The sequence below is a fragment of the Gymnodraco acuticeps genome, unplaced genomic scaffold (genome assembly GCF_902827175.1).
Source record: "Gymnodraco acuticeps unplaced genomic scaffold, fGymAcu1.1, whole genome shotgun sequence".
In the NCBI taxonomy this organism is placed as follows: domain Eukaryota; kingdom Metazoa; phylum Chordata; class Actinopteri; order Perciformes; family Bathydraconidae; genus Gymnodraco; species Gymnodraco acuticeps.
The window spans coordinates 1,771,855-1,797,044 of NW_022991325.1; the positions used below are offsets into that span (position 1 = coordinate 1,771,855).

At 44.3% G+C, this 25,190-nt stretch overlaps 1 protein-coding gene across 2 annotated transcripts in view; it reads right to left on the bottom strand.

The window, feature by feature from the left end:
• Positions 1–25,190, bottom strand: part of krt222 (keratin 222) — a 57,537-nt gene that overhangs the window by 22,950 nt on the left and 9,397 nt on the right. For both annotated transcript variants that reach the window (XM_034240343.1, XM_034240344.1), the window contains 4 exons: positions 17,190–17,343; positions 15,826–16,068; positions 12,169–12,294; positions 1,923–2,143 (listed from right to left, as the gene is read on the bottom strand). In XM_034240343.1, coding sequence (XP_034096234.1) covers positions 1,923–2,143; positions 12,169–12,294; positions 15,826–16,068; positions 17,190–17,343 — 744 coding nt within the window. The remainder of the gene's footprint in view (positions 1–1,922; positions 2,144–12,168; positions 12,295–15,825; positions 16,069–17,189; positions 17,344–25,190) is intronic.

Below are 25,190 nucleotides of genomic sequence, written 5' to 3' on the forward strand. Positions count from 1 at the left end.
GCGGGGGAGCCTCACTCCCCTTTGACTCGCCGCCGGGAGACCCTGTCTCTGGGGTGGTGGAGGAGCGGAGACGTGGGACGGAGCCCCTGCAGCTGCCGAAGGGCGAGTCTGATGCCGAGGCGGTTGCTGTGGGCGTCTCTCCGCTTGCGGCCTCCTGTGGCCGGCGTGGACGCCACAGCTGCTGCGGGCGTTGGTGCCGCTGTGGGCGCTCAGCCGGCTGAAGCCAGCTGTACATGCTGGCGAATGCCGTCCGCCTGTTCCGCGGCCGTCTTCATGGACTCCACCATGGCGTGGAACTGGGGTCCGAACAGCCCGTCCGGGCTGATTGGAGCGTCCAGTAGCACTTTTCTGGCCGTCTCCGTAACAGACGCCTGCTTCCGCCAGAGGTGGCGCTGGATCTGTGTCACCCACGCGGAAATCCTCGATTGGGAGACAGCGACGGACGCGCATAGAATGAGCGCCGTGCTGGCCGCCTTGCTGATTTCCTCTGCCTCGGTGGTGGACTGCTCTACCAGTGTCACCACCGAGTTGGAGAGCAGCGCGATGTTATTCGCCGCCGCGCTGTGATGACGGAGAGGGGGAAAGCATGTTCGGCCGCAGGATTCGCATACTGCTTTTATCTCTGCTGGTCATATCTCATTATGAAATATGAACCCAGAGCCACATGAGGGACAATCACAGACGCAGTTGTTGCTCATGATGATTCTCAATTGCTGTGCTTCAGTAACTGTGCTGGTTTGCTAAAGAAAAGAGGGAGCAGATTGCCGGGCCTCCTTCCTATTTATACCGGTTGGAGGCCCGAGGGTGGGGCCCACCTTGCAGGTGGGCGTGGACTACAAGTTTTCAGTGCTGCGCGGGGGCGCAGGGGGATTACCCAATAGCGATAGCCTTAGAGGGCGAAGCCATATACGAAATAGAACGTGTTGCACACCGACAACAACAACAATGGCCGATTGTGCTCCAGCTTCCTCTGTACCTCTTCGGAAGACCAGATTCCCAGTAGGTAGCTGGTCTCTTCAGTGGACCACTGCTGCTTGTTAAGTTTCTCCATCGTTGTGTACAAACTGGATAAAACGCCAGCTTTTTGTTGTTGTTCAAGAGTTGATCCCGCCCCTGCCCCCGCCTCGACGTAAGCGTGACGTATGCGGTGCTTTTGCTCTAGCCGGAAAAATGTTTGGTGCTTGAAACAAACCGGATTCCGGAGCTAAGAGGCTGCTCCGCTGCGGTGTGAACAGGAAAACCTGGTGCTTTTCAAGCTCCAGCTCCGAACCGGCCCTGAAACACTGTTGGTGTGAATGAGGTAACTGTGCAGCAGCTCCTTCAGTGACAGGCTGCTGCACCCCCGCTGTCTCACGGAGAGAGAGAGAGAGAGAGAGAGAGAGAGAGAGAGAGAGAGAGAGAGAGAGAGAGAGAGAGAGAGAGAGAGAGAGAGAGAGAGAGAGAGAGAGATACCGCAGGTCCTTCCTTCCTGCAGCGGTCAGACTATACAACCAGCAAAGCCCCTGGTAGACCCCCCCCACACACACACACAACAACACAGACTATGCTATAACACCCCTTGTTGTGAAATACCAATTATCTGCTATATGCTATATATGCCGTTAATAGCTGTGCAATATATACCTTGCTGCTATATCTCCAAAACTGTTACATGATTTTGTTTATTATTTAAGTATTTTTTCTTACATCAGTTAAGTGTGTGCGTGGGACTTTGCTATTTCCTTTTGAAAATGTTTGTGCTATCTATTTTCCTTTGCACTGATCCTTTTCACAGTTTTTGAGGAGGAAGCTGCTTCATTGTGCAGGGGAAACCCCATTTCAACTGCAGTATTTATTATTTCCTGGTTGACACAAATCCACAAAATTCCCACTATTCCTTCCGGCTTCCTCCAACATTCCTTGTTCTTCCTCTCTGCCCTCACCTGCCCTCCTCCCGCTCCAGCAGACGTCTGTAAGTGGAAATCTCTCGCTCCAGCCTCATCTTGGTGTTGAGGAGCTGGCTGTGGCGCTGACGCTGGGTGGCGAGGCCGCTCCTCACCTGCTCCAGCTCACTCTCCAGCCCAGCGATCACCTGGGAGAGGTCCTGCAGCTGGCTGGAGTACAGCCGCTGGGTGTTCTGCAGAGAGCTCTCCAGGCCTTTCTCCTGCAAAGCAAGAGGCAGGGAGCTGTCAGGAGAAGGACTACACGTTACACTCTCTTTGAATTTAAAGAAGCTTGCAGAAACTAATGGGTGTGATGTCAAAGCAGTGTGTGTGTCACGGCTGGAGAGCAGAGCAGAGAGGACCCAAGTGCAGGGCGCCAAAGTAACTCTATGAAGAAACCTTTATTGCAAGCTGTCCAGGAAATAAAAGAGCTGGGCAAGGCAAAAAATAACATCAAACATCAAGAATCCCACATCACCTGACAGAAAACCAGAAATTAAAAAACATTTATGACTAATCACAAGGACAAGACACAGCTGGTCTAAAACACAGAGGCATCAAATAAACACAATCAGGTAATCAAACAGGTGGGACAATAGAGACAGGAAGTAAAAACAGACACAACACGAGAGGTGAACACATTCATATCAATTATAAAACAGGAAACACAAACAGATATTGACAGTGTGTTAGAACTAACTTTTGCATGTAAAACAATGCAGAGATTATTTAAAAATAGTTTTATAAAAAAGAAAATACTGTATGAAGTGATTTTAAAATATGATTTTGACTTAAGATTTTCTTAAATTGTTGTTTTTTTGGCGTGAAATTGGCATATGACCTATATTTACCCTCTTTAAGAACCAAAATTGATAGGCAACATGGAACCAGAAACGTTTAAAGGTCACCTATCATGCTATTTTTAGGCAATAGCATAGGTCTCAGATATATCAAAATATATAAAAAACATATCTATGAAGTGTTTTGCTCAAAATCAGCGACGTGCAGTCAGGGGCAACACATCCTCACTCCCAGGTCGGCCTATATTGACGTTATGTCAAGTCCCCTGTCGGCTTTTTCCAACGCAAGGGGGGGGGCCTTAGCGTCCATTTTCAACGCAAGGGGGGGGGCCTTAGCGTCCATTTTCAGCTTTCCGGGATGTCCATATGCTTCTATGGACGCTCATGGAAGCACGGCGTTCGTTTGTGTCGACTGCCCTTAAAGGCAATGTGAGCGTCCATTCTCATTGGATAACGGAGAATTGTACACCCGAAAGTAAGTATTCCCCTTACTGTCGATTGATTTTACAGTGATATCTGCACTACTCATGGACTAAAAAACACCAGATTATCCTTGTTAATTACACAACATTGATTGGTTTAAATTGTGTGCAATGCTTTTGTATTTTTCCCCTTCGTTTCGGAGAAACAAATGTTTTTTCGGAGTAAAGGATGGCAGAAGACACTACACTACCCAGAATCCCCAGCTATCGTTTGGACTACACCATGTGCTCTGTTTGACAAACCCCGTGATAGTCCTCAAGCTCTGTGATTGGAGAGTGTGCTCCGAGGGTTACGCCGAGCCTCGAACAGCACTTGAAATGGGATGGAACCACGCAGACTGTCCAAAACTGGATTTGAACGGGTCCACCGCGTCCCCCCTCCCCCACCCCGTCCCCAGAACTACAAATGCTGGCTATTCTGTTTCGCAACATGTTCTGTATCTATGGCACGTCTCTACTGGGAGTTGTAGTTTTAAAAGACGTTTCCGTATTTCCCATAATAAGAAGTTGCCAGTATTAAACTGTGTACATCCCTGGAGGTTTAGGGGATAGGAAACACTCACATTTAAAACATATAATTAATAAATGGGTGAAAATTGCTTGTGCCCATAATGGGCAGCATTAATATATATATACACACCTGCCAGCTAAGGTCAGAAGAGCTTTATTTAACAGCTGGTCTTATGTTTGTGACCCCTGTTGTTAATTGATAACATTACATTACATTACATTAATTGATAAGCCTGAAACATGCACTTGTTAAGGTTCAGAGGCACATTTTGCAAATATGGCAGTATAGCCATCGATCAGCTTAAGATAAGATATACTTTATTGATCTCAAGTTGGAACATTTGCGTTACATCAGCATGTGTAACAGTTAAATATGCAGTGGTGTTTATTTGTAAATAATTTAGTATAATCACACAAATTCTGTGTTTTATATTCAACAATTCTGTGTTCTTTATTTATTGATTGTTCAATACCTGACAAGGTCGGAGATGAAATATCTACATACATCTTATAAGAGTATAATACATTATGTAGAATATCAGTTAAAATAAGTGCTTCAACATAGTTAACATTGCTGGAGGTATGCACAAATATTGATAGATGTCTTGTAATGCACTATTGAGGAACCTGCGACCCAAGTTTTTCATTCAATGCATAACTACACCATAGTTGTGTAGGCCTATATGATATGTCAATAAACCTTAGAAAATCTTGAAATCTTGAAAGGGATGTGCAAAATAGTCATTATATACAGTCTTTAATGAACTATTAGTAGAGAATAACGAGTAATTCATATACTTTATAGGGATCCTATTAATATCTAATGATACAAATAATGAAATTCAATAACATGCTTTAACCACTAGGTGTCCCTTTATATTAGGTGTGCACCTTTATGGTGTAAATATAGCCTATCTACCAATTGGATCAAATATAAAAGTCAGCCGAATTAGTGTTGATACTGCAAGGAGACGTATTGTGTGAAAAGAAATGTAAGATGTTGTTTAATGGCTGATATATTTATGATCCACGTCACGTTTTCAGTTCCTCATGTTTGTCTAGAAGTCTTCTCATCAGGGCTCTATAAATACAGAACTACGGCAGATATGTCATATTTAATGCAGCCGAACCGTGTATTACAATGCCGTTATGTGATGACTTCCAAAGAGAAAAGCAAGCACACTCGGAATAAAGTATTATTGTATATTTTTTCAATGTTTTCGGTCTGTTTCCGTTATTTGTTAATGACGATGTGCTGTGAGATGTGAGACTGGAATTGCACATGGGAAAATAACGTAGGCTATCTTTAGATGCGGATTTTGTTAAACTAATATGTTTTCGCTGTGGACCAACACTATACCTTGACGGGGAAGGGGGTAGCAATAAAGATAACACCATTAAACAGTTACACAACATAACAGAAATAATATCGATAGCAGCGTCCCTAGCAACCACCTTGGTAACAATGAAAACGTTATGGACGCAATTTCCTGAAGTAATCTTCGTAATAACTAGCAAACTAAAGATCATGTACATCCACTGCACACAATCTGAAATAACAACTCATATTTCTCGCATCAAATGACATCAAAACGCATTTTAATGGCCAAACTAACTTTAAAATAGGCATTTTCCATCGAGAATAAAACGAAGTTCGGCCATGTTTTTTTTTTCTTCAGGGAGAAATTTGAAGATCACGTGACGTCAAACAGAGCACATGGTGTAGTCCAAACGATAGCTGGGGATTCTGGGTAGTGTAGTGTCTTCTGCCATCCTTTACTCCGAAAACATATTTGTTTCTCCGAATCGAAGGGGAAAAATACAAAAGCATTGCACACAATTTAAACCAATCAATGTTGTGTAATTAACAAGGATAATCTGGTGTTTTTTAGTCGATGAGTAGTGCAGATATCACTGTAAAACCAATCGACAGTAAGGGGAATACTTACTTCCGGGTGTACAATTCTCCGTTATCCAATGAGAATGGACGCTCACATTGCCTTTAAGGGCAGCCGACACAAACGAATGCCGTGCTTCCATGAGCGTCTATAGAAGCATATGGACATCCCGGAAAGCTGAAAATGGACGCTAAGGGCCCCCCCCTTGCGTTGAAAATGGACGCTAAGGCCCCCCCCCTTGCGTTGGAAAAAGCCGACAGGGGACTTGACATAACGTCAACATAGGCCGACCTGGGAGTGAGGATGTGTTGTCAGGGGAGGCAGAGCCTCACCTGTCATACTCATAGACTGGTCATATACTACAATGTAACGGAAAAACAACTAAAGAAAAACTAAATAGTAATAATAAAATGTCTCCACTGATCTGTGTTGTAAATGTGATTTAAATGTATGATTCCAATCACTTTTTATAGTCAAAATCAGCAAATTTGTCGAGCTCCGCTACAACTACGGGTAGCGATGAGAAGTGAGGCAGGGACGAGCTCTGCCTCACGTAAGCCCACAGTAACTGGCTGGAGCGCGGGCACTAATTTAGCGCGGGCACTTATTTTGTGAGCGCTCTCCAGCCAGTTACTGTGGGGTGAGGTGAGGCACAGATGAGATCTGCCTCACCTCAAAATACGTCACCCCACAGAAACTGGCTGGAAAGCGGGCCCTAAGCGCATGCCTGTTACCATCTCACTGTAGATCACCAATGTAATGTTTGTAGATCCCTTTATTACATTTATCCTCGCCATCCATAGTCTCTAAATAACTTATTTAATGTATATATGATATTTAGGCTCGCCGTACAACGGCAATGAAAAAAGCACCATGGGAGGCAGCCATAACCTCTGCCGCACTGAAGGGGGCGCACGTGAGCCCACAGGTCCTTGTTGCTACTGTTATTCTACGCAGAGACAGTAGACGCAAACAACAAACTAGACTTTTGAAGCTAGAGGAAGATAAGGAGGACTTTTACAAAAAAGTAATAGATTGTTGTCCAGAAGGATAGCATGGACTTCATCTTCAAGTCAAGGTAAGACCACAATTGTAATGAAAATTGGATCTTACTAAGAAAGAACAATCCAATATTTAGATTGTGGGTATCCTTTTGTTGAACGGTCTGTTTAAAATGATCGTATCACTAGGCCACCAGGGTGGGTGGAGGGGGACCGGAGGAGGGACACAAAACTAGGGCCAACAGGGTGGGTGGAGGGGGTCTGGAGGACGGGCTTGGGCTGACAGCCCAGGGGCAAGGCACAGCTTGAAAAGGGGGTTATGGAGGGGCGAAGGCAGTGGCAGGAAGAGTCAGGGGGCCGGGCCCGAGGGCAAGGACCGCGGCACTCAGGGGGCAGGGCTCGAGGGCGAAGACCGCGGCTCTCAGGAGGCCGGGCAGAACCCGGTGTCGGCCGGACAGGAACCGGCGCTGGTGGGACAGGCCTCGGCAGGATCCCCCACGGAAGAGGACCAGGAGTTGGCAGGACCCCCGCCAGGAGGGCAGTCGGCGGGACCCCCAACGGGACAGGACACAGGATTGGCAGGACCCCCGGCAGGAGAGCAGTCGGCGGAACCTCCAACAGGACAGGACACAGGGTTGACAGGACCCCCGGCAGAAGGGCAGACGACGGGACCCCCAACGGGACAGTACACAGGGTTGGCAGGACCCCCGGCAGGAGAGAAGTTCGTGGGACCTCAAACAGGACAGGACACAGGGTTGGCAGGACCCCCGGCAGAAGGGCAGTCGGCGGGACCCCCAACGGGACAGCACACAGGGCTGGCAGGACCCCCGGCAGGAGAGTAGTTCGCGGGACCTCCAACGGGATTGGACATGGAGCCGGAAGGACCCCCAGCGGAACCTCCATCGGCATAGGACATGGGATTGGCAGGACCCCCGGCAGGAGAGTAGACGGCGGGACCCCCAACGGGACAGGACATGGGATTGGCAGGACCCCCGGCAGGAGAGTAGACGGCGGGACCTCCAACGAGACAGACATGGAGTTGGCAGGAGCCCCAGCAGAACCTCCAACGGACCAGGACATTGGGTAGGGACTTGAGACATGACTCAAGTAGGGACTCGAGAGGAGACTCGAGAGGGGAACCAAGGGGGAACTCGAGAGGGGAACCAAGGGGGAACTCGAGAGGGGACTCGAGAGGGAACTAGAGAGGGGACTAGAGGAGAGACTAGAGGAGGGAATAGAGGAGGGACTAGAGGAGGAACTAGTGAAGGGAACTCGAGAGGGGACTTGAGAGGGGAACTAGAGAGGGGACTCGAGGAGGGACTAGAGGAGGGACTAGAGGAGGGACTAAAGGAGGGGACTCCAGAGGGGACTAGAGGAGAGACTAGAGGAGGGACTAGAGAAGGGAACTCGAGAGGGACTCGAGGGGAACTAGAGAGGGGACTCGAGGAGGGACTAGAGGAGGGACTAAAGGAGGGACTAGAGGAGGGACTAAAGGAGGGATCTCGAGAGGGAACTCGAGAGGGGACTGGAGAGGGGACTGGAGAGGGGACTCCAGAGGGGACTAGAGGAGAGACTAGAGGAGGAACTAGAGAAGGGAACTCGAGAGGGGACTCGAGAGGGGAACTAGAGAGGGGACTCGAGGAGGGACTAGAGGAGTGACTAAAGGAGGGACTAGAGGAGGGAACTCGAGAGGGAACTGGAGAGGGGACTCCAGAGGGGACTAGAGGAGAGACTAGAGGAGGGGCTAGAGAAGGGACTCGAGGGGACTGTGGCAGCTGGGGCCGGGACCATGGCTGCTCGGGCCAGAACTGGGGCTGAAACCATGGCTGCTGGGGACTGTACTAGGTCTGGAACCATGGCCGGAAATATGGCTGTATGATCCAGTTCTGAAGCCGGAAACATGGCTGTAAGGTCCGGTTCTGAAACCGGAAACATGGCTGTAAGGTCCGGTTCTGAAGCCGGAAACATGGCTGTAAGGTCCGGTTCTGAAGCCGGAACCATGGCTGCTAGGACCGGTACCTGAGTACGAGCTGGCTTCCTGTCCTTGCTTCTTTTAGAAGTCTTTTGGAGGCTCCGTGGACCACTTTAAGTGACAAAATAATTCCTTTATTTCAAGGCTACAATATTCAGAGACAGAACAGAACACTCACCGCAGTTTACTCACAACACAAGACGAACCGACACTGAACACAGGAAGAGACAAGACTAAATACAGGAAGGGGTAATCACAAGACGAGACACAGAGGAGAAACACAAGGGCCACAGGTGAAAACAATCAGACAACTAGACACACCAGGGAAACTAACGAACGGGAGGAAAAACACAGGAAGAAGGACCAGACAATATACAAGGATGAAAATACCCATAACCAGACATACAAAACTACAACACAGACAGATCAAGTAGGCTATAGAGACAGAAATAAAGTATATCTAATCTTGTAATAATATATAGTCTTTATATTTTAAATAATCATAATAATAATGTAAATGTTTACATTACACTTCTTTATTTGTTATGCTCATACTTTTACCTTTACAATCGTTTGCTTTAATATGCAGTATATTTTTTGTATATTTTTGTGTTTGCTTCCTCCTGCTCCCTTTCGGACACAAACTGTATGATTTATTATTATTATTAATATGAAGATATTATTAAGATAAGATAAGATGTTACTTTATTGATTGAACATTTTAGTTTAGAATGTGCTGTCCCACGGTAATTCAGAAGGCTCACAGGTCACATTCCGACCATTATTTAAAACAATACTGTCGGTGCTTTCCCACCGTCTACAGTTTGATTTGTATAGAGGGAGCTCTGTGGCTGATTGGCCGGCGATTAGGTGTGGCGCATTTATCATAGGTGATCAGAGCTAACTGCCTGCCGTCAGATTTAATTTAAAAACAGGTCTGATTTTAAGCTTTTATCTTCAGTAGACTCGACTACTGCAATGGTGTCTTCACAGGTCTCACTAAAAAATCTATTAGAAAGCTGCAGCTGATTCAGAACGCTGCTGCTCGAGTCCTCACTAACACTAAGAAAGTGGATCACATCACTCCTGTTCTGAAGTCTTTACACTGGCTTCCTGTGTGTCAAAGAATAGATTTCAAAATACTGCTGCTGGTTTATAAAGCACTGAATGGTTTAGGCCCAAAATACATTTCTGACCTCCTGCTAAATTATGAACCATCCAGATCTCTGGACATGGATACAATTCAAAGAAAACGAAAATAAAAATTGACAGACCTTTTTGGCAGCAGCGCTGCGACAAGCACTATCAGCAGCAGCTTAGAAGAACAAGTGCAAGATGATGAAGAGAATGATGAGGGCGCAAGTTCAGATATACAGCCAGCCTCCTGCGTTCATGATGAGGGACAGAGTTGAGCTGGTGGAAGAACCAGCTCAACTGACACATACAAGTGCAGGGCAAGAGCAAGAGGTGGGTGAGAATTATCCCTTGAACTCAGTGGCGTTTTCTCCTGGAGGCCAAGGAGGCTTCCCCTGTTTTTTTGGATTGTAGTTATAATTTAACTAAATAAAAACACTTCGTTTAGTTTCGGTAATTATTCTGCTGGCCCATCTCTCCCCCATTCTCATTGAGTATTTTACAGCGCCCCTCTAGATGTTATGGTGAAACAGTAGATTGCACTCTGTTGCGAGAGGAGGCTAGCCGAAATTGTCTTCCCTTGGTGAAAATAAATCGAGGGATTGACCAATCAGATGAGGCTCACGTCATGCCTCACAATCCAATCAAATCGCATCAACTTCAGTTCGTACTGTAACTGTCATCACTGCCCTTAAAAAGTAGCAAGCAACTGAAGCAAGTGCAATTATGGAGGGAGGAGATTTGGAGTATTTCATCAAAAATAATTTTAAACTAAAAATGAAATCTGATGACAGGCCAATGCCCAAACTGGAGCTGTGTACAGAGAGAAAAAAAAGGAGTGAATCGGACGTAAAACTTTAAAAAATAAACAGCGGATTTCTAACATTTGACATTTCATGTGGCCGGACTGGGTCAGTTTCCAGGGCTGAAAATAATACTTTAATCTGAGTATGCTTGCTTTTCTCTTTGGAAGTCAACACATAACGGCATTGTAATACACGGTTCGGCTGCATTAAATATTACACATCTGCCGTAGTTCTTTATTTATAGAGCCCTGATTAGAAGACTTCTGGACAAACTGCCACCAAAACTGAATATGTGACGTGGATCATAACTGTATCAGCAATTAAACAACATCTTCAATTTCTCTTCACACAACACGACTCCTTGCAGTATCAATATTAATTCGGCTGACTTTTTCCAATTGGTAGCTAGGTTATATTTACCCCATAACGGTGCACAGCTGATATAAAAGGACTTGTAGTTTTTAAAGATATTACTGATTTTCTTTGAATATAAGAATGTAAATACTGAGTTGAGAGAATAGTCAGGGGTTTTGGGTGATGGGAGACACATCTATGGATTCAGAATTTCAATAGCTTACCATTAAATGACGGATATACCTTTCTGTCTGTGATGTTTTACAAATCAGATATTAATGTGTAGAAGTAAAACATGAGAAATAATATAGCAATATCCTGTAAAATGATGTGAAAACATGAATAAAACTACACATCTTCAGATGTTATACATACATAAGTGTCCTACACTAATAATACAAAGTTATTATGGCATTGTATGCTGTGTGTACCTTGTGTGCACCGCCTAGTGGTTAAAGTACGTTATTGAATACGTTATATTTGATGAAAAAAATATTAAGAGTACATACATAGGGGGAAGTAGAAGGTCAATGATAGAAATATAGAATATAACCCTAAACCCTAACCCTATCATTTTTCATGGTGGGGCTAAGCTATTTATTGGTATGGCTGTAGCCTACCCCAGCCATACCCTGGAGCCGCCACTGCTTGTGTGACAGTCAGACAGTGAAGACTTTACAGCGGCCGCTGCCGTGAGTTAACGGGAGAATAAACTCTGGTGGACGAGCAGCAAAACGGAGGCTGAAAAGAAAAACCGGTTCCGAACCAGAAGAGCGCAAGCACGGAGCTAGAACGGGAGCTGCATTGGTGTGAAAGGGGTAAGTGAGACCTCATTAAGACTGCACGGTTCTTTAGTCTAATACTCAACAACACCGTATACATACACCTTAGGTCTTATGTTCCATTGAACTTAGCTCAATACATATATATAGAAAAAGAAAGAGTTGTAATAAGACAATGAAACTCTTCACATTAAAGTGCAAGTTAAAAATAAGAAATACATTATTTATTTATTTTTTATATAAAGTAAAGTAATATAAAGACAGTAATTGCCAATAAATGTTAACAAGAATGTACCAAACAAGCATAATGATAAGTATATATAAATTAACAAACAGAGGTGTAAGTATAATTATATGAATAGGATTTTTGTATTATTATTTGTCGTTATCATTATTTTCCATTTCTTAAAACATGTACACGTTCTGCAACCTCCCATGGAAGAAGTGTTATCAGTGTGATAGTTGGGACTGGGCCGTGGTGATAAGTGACGATGTGAGTATTCTTACCAAGGCATGCAGGGTCTCAATCTCCACCTGCAGGGAGTGCCACTGCTTCCGGGCCTCGGCCAGCTCGGCCCGGGCCTCCCGCAGGGCGGCGCCGCCGAGGCTCACCTGCGCCCATGCTGCCTCTTCCTGGGTGAGGAGACAGGCATTAAATGAGGAACACAAACCCTAACACCACCACTAACATCTCACCCAAAAACACACACACAGCCTGCTGCACAGTTGGAAATGAAAGGTACATCCATCCATCTTCTCCCGCTTATCCGTGGTCGGGTTGCGGGGGTAGCAGTTCCAGCAGAGAGCCCCAAACTTTATTTTCCCTGGCCACATCAACCAGCTCTGACTGGGGGATCCCAAGGCGCTCCCAGGCCAGCGAAGAGATATAATCCCTCCACCTGGTCCTAGGTCTACCCCTTGGTCTCTTCCCAGCTGGACGTGCCTGGAACACCTCCCTAGGGAGGCGCCCAGGTGGCATCCTAACTAGGTGCCCAAACCACCTCAACTGGCTCCTTTTCGACGCAACGCGAAGGAGCCAGGCGTGCATAAGTTTAAAACCAAATCCTTTACTTTGGTCGTTCATTTTCAGCAGGTGACGCATGTATCACATTACACGTTTGATAATAAACAGGCAAAACTACAATAAAACAACATATAAATAAATACATTATAAGTATTACCGTTAGTTTCATAAACAATATACATTTGTGTCAATACTTTTATACAACTTCTCATCAGCACAGTAGCGTATCTAACGTGTAACAAGCACATCACTGCGCGAGGCTGCATACACTCTGCACTGTCTAATGAGTGATGTCTACTGCGTTTCACCTGAAGGACCCCTGAGCTGCCCTCTGTGCCTGTGTGAGCTTTAATCCCATTAAATGTAACTTCACCTACTAAATATAAAAATTGGCATTGCACATGAATACATCAGAAAACTACAGATTTATTAAATACAAAAAAATAAAACAATATATAAATAAAGTGCATTTGCAATACAATACAGTTTCATGTCCACTACTAGGCCCAATATTAGTGGGTCCCACACAAGGTCAAAAGGGATTCTCTAAATATTTGTTCCACCCCTGCCTACATATCAGAAACACCACTCCAATGTAGCTAGAAATGTGGAGATACCATTGCTATTGCCGAAAACACACTACAGGAAAGGAAAAACCCCTAAAACCATAATATGGCCTCTTTAAAAGGCCACATCTGAATGGAATGCTAAATCAACGTCAGATATAATAACCAATGGGTTCCCAGATTGCCTTCTGGACAATGTATAACACCTAATTTTATCTCCGAATAGGCAGTTAATGTGCATCCAACCATAAATTGCTCAAAAAGGATAGGTTGATACTAACTACTATACTAAACTAACTGACCGAGAACATTTGTTATACCAGGATCTTGTCCTGTTGCCTACAAATGTGAAGAATCTGTTTATATAGATTAGTAAAATGGTGACACCCCTACGGTAATGTTCAACCTCAAGTGATAACACAAGGAAACTTTTTGAACATGATGATTTTTTGTTTGTGATCGTTTTTTGTTTTTTGTATCAATCATTCTTTTGACAGGATTTTTAAAAAAGTGCTTTATAAATATAATTAATATTATCAACCATTCTTTCCCACTTGCAGTCAGACAGCGAGAGGTGAAGCGGCCGCAGGTGCTGCTGTTGGTAGTGTGTGTTTCAGCGGAGGTAAGCAGACTGCAGAGCAGACCCCAGGCCTGTGTGCAAACACAGCTGTGTGTACTCTGTACAGCTGTTAGGAGCTCCTCTAATCCCGTTCAAACGCAGTGAAGCGGAGAAGCTGCCTCAGCGCAGTTATGACAATATTGTGACAGTAAAAACTAAAGAAAAAGAAGTTAAGTTAAATAAGTTATCTCTGTTTACTGTATTAATCCAATGATGCTCAGATTCTGTTTCAATGCATCAAGCATGTTTTAGTTAAAAGTAAAATGACAATCACAATTAGGCCAATATGATCCTCCTCCTTATTGATAACTCAAACAAACAAGCAAAGCATTTAATCAGGTACTTACTGAAACTACTTAAAGTAGCAATAATGTAATGTAAAAACAATATGTCGCCCTGAAATGTAATGAAGTAAAAGTGCGAAGCAGCCTCTCCTGGATATATAGTGGTGCAGAAACGAGTCCTCAAACCCGGAAATTAGTTAACATGTTACTACTTTCGGTTCCCTTGTCTCAAAGTCGACAGTTTTTTTAATGTGTTTGCCATGTGACCGTGATGTAGTTTGTTAATAGCCTAGAATGACCTTTTGACCTCTGGGGAATGCATTAAAGCTTCAAAAGCTCATTATTCTGCTGAAGTTGATATTGTACAATTGAAAACCAAGCCCCAAGGAGGCGAGGTAGAAGGAAAATACTATAACTTAATAGTTATACAAACATGATGACCAAACAAACACACTTAGAAACACATTTTGTAAAACAAAGGCCTAGGAAAAACGTCTCTAACGTAACTAAATAGCAAAGCAATGTAAAGAATGCAATATATCTTGCCAAATGTTTCATGAGGAAGAAACACATTAGAGAACACCAGCGATCCATTCGTACGGTTTGTTAGTGTAAAAATAACTCCCCAGGGTATCATTTACTCAAACAGGGTCTCTTAAAAATAATGAAGATTGAAAGTACTTTTGTTGTCTAAGTCAGAGTTTTCACTATAGCTTGCATGCACATGTTGGCATCTTCAATCAAAATCTTCCCACGAAGCAAAATCTGTTTACTATCATTATATAATATCCAGCAGATGACCTGGTATCATTCACAGTACAGCACTGTTTCCTCTGTCAATATCCCCCTGTGATGATTATGGACATCCTGCAGGCTTTTGACTGCAGCGTTGTGTAGGTGGACAGTCAAATAAAAGTCTGATCCAAACCACATCATTTTATGAAACCTGCTTCATTTCAGCATTGTGCTAGCTTGCAGCAGTTAGCCAAGGCACTTTATTGTCGATGTTAGACCAAAGTCATTGTGCTGGTGCACACTGGGAAAATAAAAGACTGCCCCTTTTTCTTTTTTTAAAAACAGTTCCTACTTTAAAATGAAATGCTATCACTAGATGACAATTCTGCATGACAAAGCTCAGATTGTAAATTACCTCATGAATATTTAATGAAGATCAGGGATCATTTACCCAGTAACTGATCATAACACAATATTGTAAATATGTGCTATAGTAAAACATTCAGTCACGAGACAATCAAGAACAAAAATCTGCAAGATGGTCGGTCGGTCGGTCGGTCGGTCGGACGGACACACACACACACACACACACACACACACACACACACACACACACACACACACACACACACACACACACACACACACACACACACACACACACACACACACACACACACACACACACACACACACACAACACACACACACACACACACACACACACACACACACACACACACACACACACACACACACACACACGTAACCCCTGCAGCCTTCCACCACAGTCAAAAACAAGGCTAACATTTAAGAAGCATCCCTCAGCCTCTGAGAGCCTGGAGCTGCCTCTGAAGGTGTGTCTGGCTGGCAGTGGGCCAGGGCAACATAAACAAAGCTTAAAACAAAGGATAGGATGCAGGACGGGCTTCTTACATCACTGAGAACTCCTCCGTGTGTCCTGGATGCTGCTTCCCCAGAGTGGCTGGGCCCAGCGAAGCCAGGGAGCAGATTGGACCCGGCCCCCAGGCTGGGACTCCTTCCCTGGTCGCACTGCGCTGTGATTCGGTCGAGGAGCTGGGTGAGCTCCATCGCTGTGCCATCCTCCAACTCCCCTCCTGCTGCTGCTAACAGAAGATCGCAGGAGCCGGCCCGCTGCAGCTGCAGAGCCTGGGCTGCCTGCAAACAGCGGGGGGAGGGAGAGGGAAAGAGAGGGGGGGGGAGACAGAAAAGGGATGACTGAATGATGTGAAGAGTGAGAAGAGGAAAACAAGACAAAGAGGGGGATGAAACTTGTTTGCGAATGGATAGGTGGATGTGAGAGAGAAAAATAGAGCAAGAGTAGACGGTCAATAGAGCCCCGTGGAACTCCCTTCTCCAAGGTGACAGGGTCAGAGACAGTACTACCCAACCTGACGCATTGAGTACGGTCGGTTAGATAACTTTGAAACCAGCAAATGGCGTTATGACATAAACGAGACATCAACATAACATTAGACAGAATGTGGTGATCTACAGAGTCAAATGCTTTGGCTAGGTCAATAAACAATGCAACACAAACAGATTTGTTATCCAGAGCAGCCTTAATATCGTCTAAGACTTTCAGACTGCAGTTACAGTACTGTGCTTTGATCTGAATCCAGATTGCATAGGGTTAAGGATGTTGTGTGAATTTAAAAAAAGTTTTAGCTGAGTAGAAACTAGGGACTCAAGAATCTTTGATAACACAGAAAGATTTGAGATAGGACGATAGTTATTCTACTCAGTGGGATCAAGAGCTTGCGTGTTTATGATCACTTTTTGTTCAACAGGATAATCTCCATATATTAACCCCACTTTGTGATTGATGAAACAAATGCAATCACCAGAAGTAAAAAGCTAACGTAAAGCCAAGTTAAAGGCGGCTAATGCTTGATGACATTTGTTAGTTTACTTGTTAGCATCCGCCATTTGTATGACACTGTATGATTTAGACATCCAAGAGTGGAGTATTCACTGATTTGTATTATGTCTAAAAAAAGAGAAAGTAAAACTCTTGTAAGCTTATTTTAACAACAGACCTTATTTCAGGCTTCTAACCACAACAACATTCCAAAAATGTTGACTACGAAACAAGGGGACAAGAAATGGTAAAATGCTAAGTTATTTCCAGGTTTTAGGACTCATTATGCACCACTCTACAGAGAAGGCCTGTGTGAGACTGCATACATATGCGATAACACCATCAGAAAGAAAGAGAGAGAGGTGATTTGGAAGGAAAAAAGAAGAGGAGTAAAAAAGATGTCAGCACATTTAGTGACCTCAAACTCCCGGTGCATCTCCTGCAGATCCGTCATGGAGTGACGGAGGTCTGCCTGCAGGGTGGTGCTGCTCTGGTCTACCTTCCTCTTGGACTCCCTGAGCACAGCCACCTGCTGCTCCAGACGCAGGGTGGTAATCTCCTCCGTCTCACACCTAGGATTCCAACAGACAAACAGTAAGCCACCTTCTTTGTTTAATTGAAAAATGATGTACTATGGGATGCAGAAAATACAAAAAAATCCTAGTTTGAACACAGGAAGGAAAGAGAAAATATGAATTTTTACATTTGGTGCATTAAGTGGTGGAATATTGTAGTTTAAACTGAAAGATGTCATATTGGTGTTTGACAATCTTCTTGGATGGATTACTCAACTGGCCAACCATAGCCCCCTTTTGGCCTTCATCTACAAAATGTTTCCTAATAGGGACCAGGAAGAGATTCAAACAGACTACAAAGAGAACATAACAGGTTTATAGAGACACAAATTGCGCATTTCCACTACACGGCCTCACTCGGTATGGCTAGGCCTCCCTTGTTAGGACTGGCTCACTTTATGGCGCATTTCCATTACAGTTTAGGAACTGGGGTAGTATCTATATAGTAACACAGTGTAGGCGGAGCCGTGACGTCATCTTCAATGAGAAAAACAACATCAGCAGTTAGCTGTTAGCACTCAAGCTCACAGCTCCTCATATCTGTTCAAAAACTAGACAAAAGTTAAACAAACAAACCACAGACTGCCTGTGTCATGGCGAATACAGTCGCTGGTTTTTTTATGTCTGTATAGGCCGTTGTTGTGAGTGTGGACGGTCGGAGCATACACTGCGTTAGCTTAGCCAATCTCCATTTAGACAACACGCATTTTAAAAGGTTTTTCGCCTGCCGTCTGTCTGCAGACTTGTCAAAGCATTAATTCATAGTTTTTACTAACTGGTATCAGTATGTTGTTACTTCGGCATCATTTTGAAACGTGTATTACAATTAAATCACGGTCAAATATGTTCATCTTGTTGTAGTTGTAGCCCCTTTGCCAGCGATTCTCTCTCTAGTTTAACATACTCAGCCCGACTCAGCCTGGTTGTTGGCCCGGAAAGAACCTCAATTCTATGGGGCCAGAAAAACTGTGAAACTAGCCGGTACTACGCTAAGTGGAAACGCAACCAAAAACGGGCCCCGCACGTCTCGGCACGCTTAAAGCGAGCTCCGCGCTATAGTGGAAATGCGCCGAAAGACTCACAACAACAACAAAAAAACATAGAATTACTGAAAAGAGAGTCAAAACAACTACGAAGGGATTCAAAATGACTACAAAAAGATATACAATCGTAAAGAGACGCAAAACAACTAGAAAGAGAAACAAAAAATTGCGGTGTCACTCTGCATCAATACATAAGGAAAAGTGCCAACACAAAGCCCGTCCTGGATGTGTATGCAGGTTGGCCCACAGGGCGGGAACTGCCTGAGTTAGGTGACACGTGGGAGAAGTTTCTCTGTGGCGGTAGGCCCGTTCTCATCACATAGCACTCCCCTATCCTGCGGCCTGCCCCAGGGTTCTGTTTTAGTCCCCCTTCTTTTTGCCCTGTACATGCTGCCATTGGGCCACTTAATTAGCCAATTTGAAGGTGTCTCGTATCACTGTTACGCAGATGATATCCAGATATACTTCTCCTTCAAACCTGTCAAAATGGAAAAAGTAAACACCCTCATTACATGTCTGTCTGCAATTGAGGAGTGGATGTCAAGCAACTTCCTACAGCTCAATGCATCAAAAACGGAAGTCTTGATCTTGGCGGCTGATAACATCGCCTCTAAGGTAGCAAGCCATCTGGGTTCATTCAGTGGTAACATAAGGGCAAACATAAAAAACCTTGGTGTTACCTTCGATCAGTCTATGCTACTAGACAAACACATACAACTTCTGACCCGTACCTGTTTTTTCCATCTCAGGAACATTGCCAAGCTCAGGGGGGTTCTATCCAATGCAGAACTGGAGATGGCTATCCATGCCTTTATTTCATCCCGGCTTGATTACTGTAATGCTCTGTTCTCCTGCCTCAACAAAACATCAATACACCGGTTACAACAGGTCCAAAATGCTGCAGCCAGATTACTGACTCGGTCCAAAAAAACATGCCACATCACTCCGATTATTTCTGCCCTGCACTGGCTCCCTGTCCATCTCAGAACCCAATTCAAAGTACTGGTCTTCACACATAGAGCTGTCCATGGCCACGCCCCAGCCTACATCAATGACCTTATCCACCCGCACATCACAACCCGGGCCCTGAGGTCCTCTGAGCAAGGCCTCCTAAGGGTGCCCCGAACCAGGCTAAAGACTAAGGGTGACCGTGCCTTTGAGGTGGTGGCCCCAAGGCTTTGGAACAAACTCCCCCAGATAATAAAAACCTCTGCCTCAATAGAGATTTTTAAGGGGCAGTTAAAGACACACCTGTTCCGACAGGCCTTTGGGTCGTCGGAGGAGGTGAGTTAATGGCTGTCTTTTTTATTGGTGTTTTGTCGTATGTTTTATCCTATGTATTATCTGCTGCTGTTTTATGCCTTTTATTCTACATGTTATAGTTGTACTTTGAATTGTGTCCTGTGTACTGTACTGTAAAGCACTTTGTACATCCGTGTTGAGAAGGGTGCTATATAAATAAAGTTTTACTTACTTACAAGGCAAGGCAAGTTTATTTATATAGCACTTTTCAACACAAGGCAATTCAAAGTGCTTTACAAAAAATGAAAGAGATTAAGAAAATGGCATTTAAAATCAGTCATTAAAAAGAAAAGCTAATAAAATAAACATTAAAAGAAAAAATACATGGATAAAAGTTACAGTGCAGTCAATTAAACATTAAAAGAAAAAAGTACATGGATCAAAGTTACAGTGCAGTCTAAGATATGAATAGTTCAATTAAAAGCAGCGACAAAAATAAAAGTCTTCAGCCTGGATTTAAAAGTAGTCAGAGTTGCAGCGGACCTGCAGGTTTCTGGGAGTTTGTTCCAGATATTTGGAGCATAATAACTGAACGCTGCTTCTCCATGTTTAGTTCTGACTCTGGGGACAGAAAGCTGACCAGTCCCTGAAGACCTGAGAGATCTGGATGGTTCATAATTTTGCAGGAGGTCAGAAATGTATTTTGGGCCTAAACCATTCAGTGCTTTATAAACCAGCAGCAGTATTTTGAAATATATTCTTTGACACACAGGAAGCCAGTGTAAAGACTTCAGAACAGGAGTGATGTGATCCACTTTCTTAGTGTTAGTGAGGACTCGAGCAGCGGCGTTCTGAATCAGCTGCAGCTTCCTAATAGATTTTTTAGTGAGACCTGTGAAGACACCATTGCAGTAGTCGAGTCTACTGAAGATAAAAGCATGGACAAGTTTTTCCAAATCCTGCTGTGACATTAGTCTTTTAATCCTAGATATATTCTTTAGGTGATAGTAGGCTGATTTAGTAACAGTTTTAATGTGACTGTTGAAACTCAGGTCAGAGTCCATGACTACACCTAGATTTCTGGCTTTATCTGTTGTTTTGAACATTGCAGACTGAAGCTCAGCGCTAACTTACACGGTTACGTATTGTAACCCTAGTTATATAAGCACAGGCGGAGCCCTCTACTGGACTCTATGGGTACTACTCTCTACCATGCTATGCGAGCATTCACATACTGAGTTGCATAAACGTAGCCGGCCAATCGGAGCGAGCCTACCTGAATGCGCACACAGGACCACAGTATATAAGGCGGCTACGCCTCCCGACTGTCATCCTACACCCTCTTCAGCGAGCGGCATAGGAAAGACAGGGCCCCCAGGTAGAGGGCTCCGCCTGCGCTTATATAACTAGTGTTACAATACGTAACCCCCCATTATATCTCCACCCACTGTACCCATAGAGTCCAGTAGAGGGTGGAGCCCTGATGGATAAACGCCCTGTCGTCCAACAACATCGACCCATCACACTTCCCCTGACCGGCCTTTGGTTAACAGCCACCGCACCCCAACTTCCTCTCATCCGGTTGTGACCGTGGAGAAGTCGGGGCCGCAGCTTGGATAGAGCACACTCACACACGCTTACCTCGTGTAGAGTGTGCATGGAAAATAGTGAGGATACAGAGCCTCTGTATGGAGTTTACTGCGCAGCATGTTCCCCGAGTCCCTAAGGAGCATGGGAAAAACATAAGTAGACTATGTCCCAGAGGGGGGTCAGATACCTACTGTACTAAACCCATACGTAAAGACCTGAACAAACTCCTTAGGTTCTTGGGAACAAAGGAGGGGTTCGGTCTGAGTGTCGCCCTGCTACGGTCACCCCGGATCAAAAGGCAACTCGGGTGCACCGACAGAGCGGTCAGCTCGGACACTCTCTTGGCCGAAGTCAAGGCAAGCAGCAACGCTGTCTTCCATGACAGTGCCTTTAGGGAGGAGAGCTCCAGAGGCTCAAATGGTTCTGTGACCAGAGCCTCGAGGATGGAGTCAGATTTGGGTCAATATTCTAGCGCACAAAACAAGCTACTCATGAGCGGAAAATGTGCTTTTACACGCGCATGAAATGAACCTCGCGCGCAGATTAAACCCTCTTGCTCGCTCGCGGGAGTGTCAGCCTCACTCGCTCACGGAGTCTGTCTACACGTGCGTGAAAAGTTTCTGATACTTTGGGGCGGAGCCACTGGACTTTGATTGACAGCTGCCAGGAACCCCGGAGTTGCCAGGTTTGATAAATGCCTGAACTACCAAGAGCCGAGGAGTGACAGCTGCAAGATCAGTTGGACGAGATTGATTGGTAAAGTTGTCCATAAAAAACTATTATATTCGTAAAGTGTACAGCTAATATATATATATAAATTAATTTGATATAAAAAAATTACACATTAATTCTAGGAGTGCAATACTTTTACAACCACTATAGTAATAATATGCATTCATTATGACAACATCATACTATTACTATAGGAGTGTTCTATAGTGTGTTCAAAAAACAACTACAGAAACACTATATATTATACTATAGTAGTACTATTTAAAATAATATAGTCTTAATACGGAAACACCAACAAAAACACTATAGTAATACTTTTACAAACACTATAGTAATAAAATGCATTCACTATGACAATATCATGCTATTAGGAGTGTTCTATAGTGTGTTTAAAAAAACAACTACGGAAACACTATATATTATACTATAGTTATATTATTTAAAATAATATAGGAATACTACAAAGATCTAGATACATAGTATTACTATTGAAATAGTATAGGGCTACTATAGCTAATACAATGGCACTACAGAAAAAACTATTGTAATACAATAGCTGGTGAAAAATACTACAGAACACTACAAACTTACTAAAGGACACTAAACAACTCTTATAGTATACTATAGTAATACTATAATTCATTTATAGTTCATTTCGTAAGGGAGGTGCATACAGCAGTTTTCGACAGATACAGCCCACTCAAAAATATATTGTTTTATATAAAATGCATTAAGATATATATATATATATATATATATATATATTACAGACAGACTCCGCGAGCGAGCAAGAGGGCTGTCTCTCTCGCGAGCGAGCGCATAGCCGCTCGCGGGGGTTTAATCTGCGCGCGAGGGTTTAATCTGCACGCGAGGGTTTAATCTGCGCGCGAGGGTCATTTAATGCGCGTGTAAAAGCACATTTTCCGCTCGTGAGTAGCTTGTTTTGCGCGCTAGAATATTGACCCAAATCTGACTCCATACTCGAGCACCAACGGCAGGTCCCACTGCGGGGCGGAGGCGTGCACCACTGGGCGCTGTCTCCTGACCTCCTGCAAAAACCGCGTCATAAACGGCTGACTGAAGGCTGACCTGCCGCCAAATCCCTCATGGCAGGACGAAATGGCTGCTGCATACACTTTAATTGTGGAATGAGCAAGCCCCCTGTCCACCAGTATCTGTAAGTAGGACAGAATAGAGCCCAGCGTACACGATAGAGGCTCTAGACTCCTTTCTTCACACCACCGCTGGAATCCCAACCACTTTGGCCTGTAACAGGCTGTGGTGGATCCTGCTCCTGTTGGATAGTCTGAATAACTTTGTCAGACAGCCCCTCCCGTCTCAGCCTGTCCCTCTCAGGAGCCAAGCCTGGAGAGGTTGGTCCAGAGTGGGTAACGCCCCTATTGCACCTGCTTCCAGAGACAACGCCCCCCAGACCTGAGGAACCGTCCACACCTGGCACACCATCATCTGTCACCTCTACATACCACGCAAGCCCCCAGGAAGTGCGCCGGAGTCTGATGAGAATATTCGTGCTGGTCAAACGGCGGTACTACACTTCCTTTAGGTTGCTGGGCCCGGAAACGCTTTTTCCCATTGACTTACATGGGGAAAGAGTGGTCTGTAACTCGTTGGATAATTTTTTTAAAACTAAATAAACTACCCAGTATGAACACTTGTATAGCCCTTATTAAAAACATTCGTTCCTCAAGTTGTAAAAATGTGCTAATAACGTTATTCTGAGAGTTAGTTCCCTCGGCATTATGAACGCGCATCTAACCCACGGGACCGCGCCGCCCGGCACGCTCATGTTATGTGTTCAGCACTACATGCGTTTATCTTTACCCATGGATGCACAATAAGAACGGACCATATCGCCTTACTGCCAGCCCACGGAGCTGTAATAATGGATATATTGCACATGTTTGCTGTAATTCATCATTTGTAAAATATTATACTACATGGGCTGTATGATGTAAATCTTGTACCGTAAATGTTGTATTAAATAAAGTTAATATTACCGACGTAGATTAACGTTCCTGTAGCTTCTTATTGCACTTGCAATTGTTTTAGTTACTTGTGGGCTACTTAACATGAATAATCACAGTTACTATCCTTTTACTCCATCACATTTCAAAAAGAAATAGGCTATTGTTATTTTTAACTCCACCACAGTAATCCATCATCAGCTTCACTTTTTAGATAAAGTTTTAACTCACAATTGATCATAACAGGCTTCAACATATACATTTGTATATATTACCAAGTGGTTTCATGTACAACCCACACAAGTATCATGCTAAATGAAGCTCTGTTGCTTGGATATCACTAGATCCTGATGTCAGCGTAATATAAAAGTACATAACGATTGATGTGTAATTTAGCATAATTTACTAGCTAGCCGCTAGCTGCTAACTGTCGCCTCGTTAATATAAATCCAGTACCATGCTGTCATGAACGCGCGGTGCTGTTACGTGTACGCAATTTCACATGCTTAATGTGAACGAGCCTTTTGGGCGGCGTGGTTAAAGTTGCGCATGCTCTATGAGTGCACATACGGGTACTTCTCAGGCATGCCGGGTAATCTGTGACGTTTCACTCTCTCAAAAGTTGGGCCATTTTGTCATCATGCGCTAATGAGCAACTCTCATAGGAATGAATTAGGCCCCGCCTCCCACGCTGTATCCAGTTCTTATTATACATCCATGATACCACGGCGCCAAGCGGCGACCTGGGGGTGACCCGCAAAAAAAGTGATTCGCGGGTGGTATCTTTTCAAACGCTTTTTTCAGGGTTCGGTTCTGGGTAAAACAAAGATGATGCGGGTCGGGACGTGGGTGTTGCATAATAAATATATTAAAAATAATAATAATTTAGTTTAATGTTTAAATCCTCAGACCTCTCCCCCGCGGGACCGCGCATAATCATAACCTCTGCAGCGCATCAATCTGCTGCTGTGCGCGCCACATTCGAAATGGCTGAGGTGAAGCTCTCTAGCGGAGAATACAGCATTTTCAATAACACTTCCTCAAGAGCGAAATCCAACGAAAATCCACCACCCTGTTAGCAGGTGCCACTTGATTGACGTATATTTGAGACACCTCAATAATATAATACATTAACCGTGCTTTACGTGAATCTCATCATGACACAAGAGAGGACGGCAGGGATGCAATTTCCCGTGTTCAGTGAATGCAACAGAGGCAAGTCACCAGACCAATCAGAGAGTTGCATGGAAAT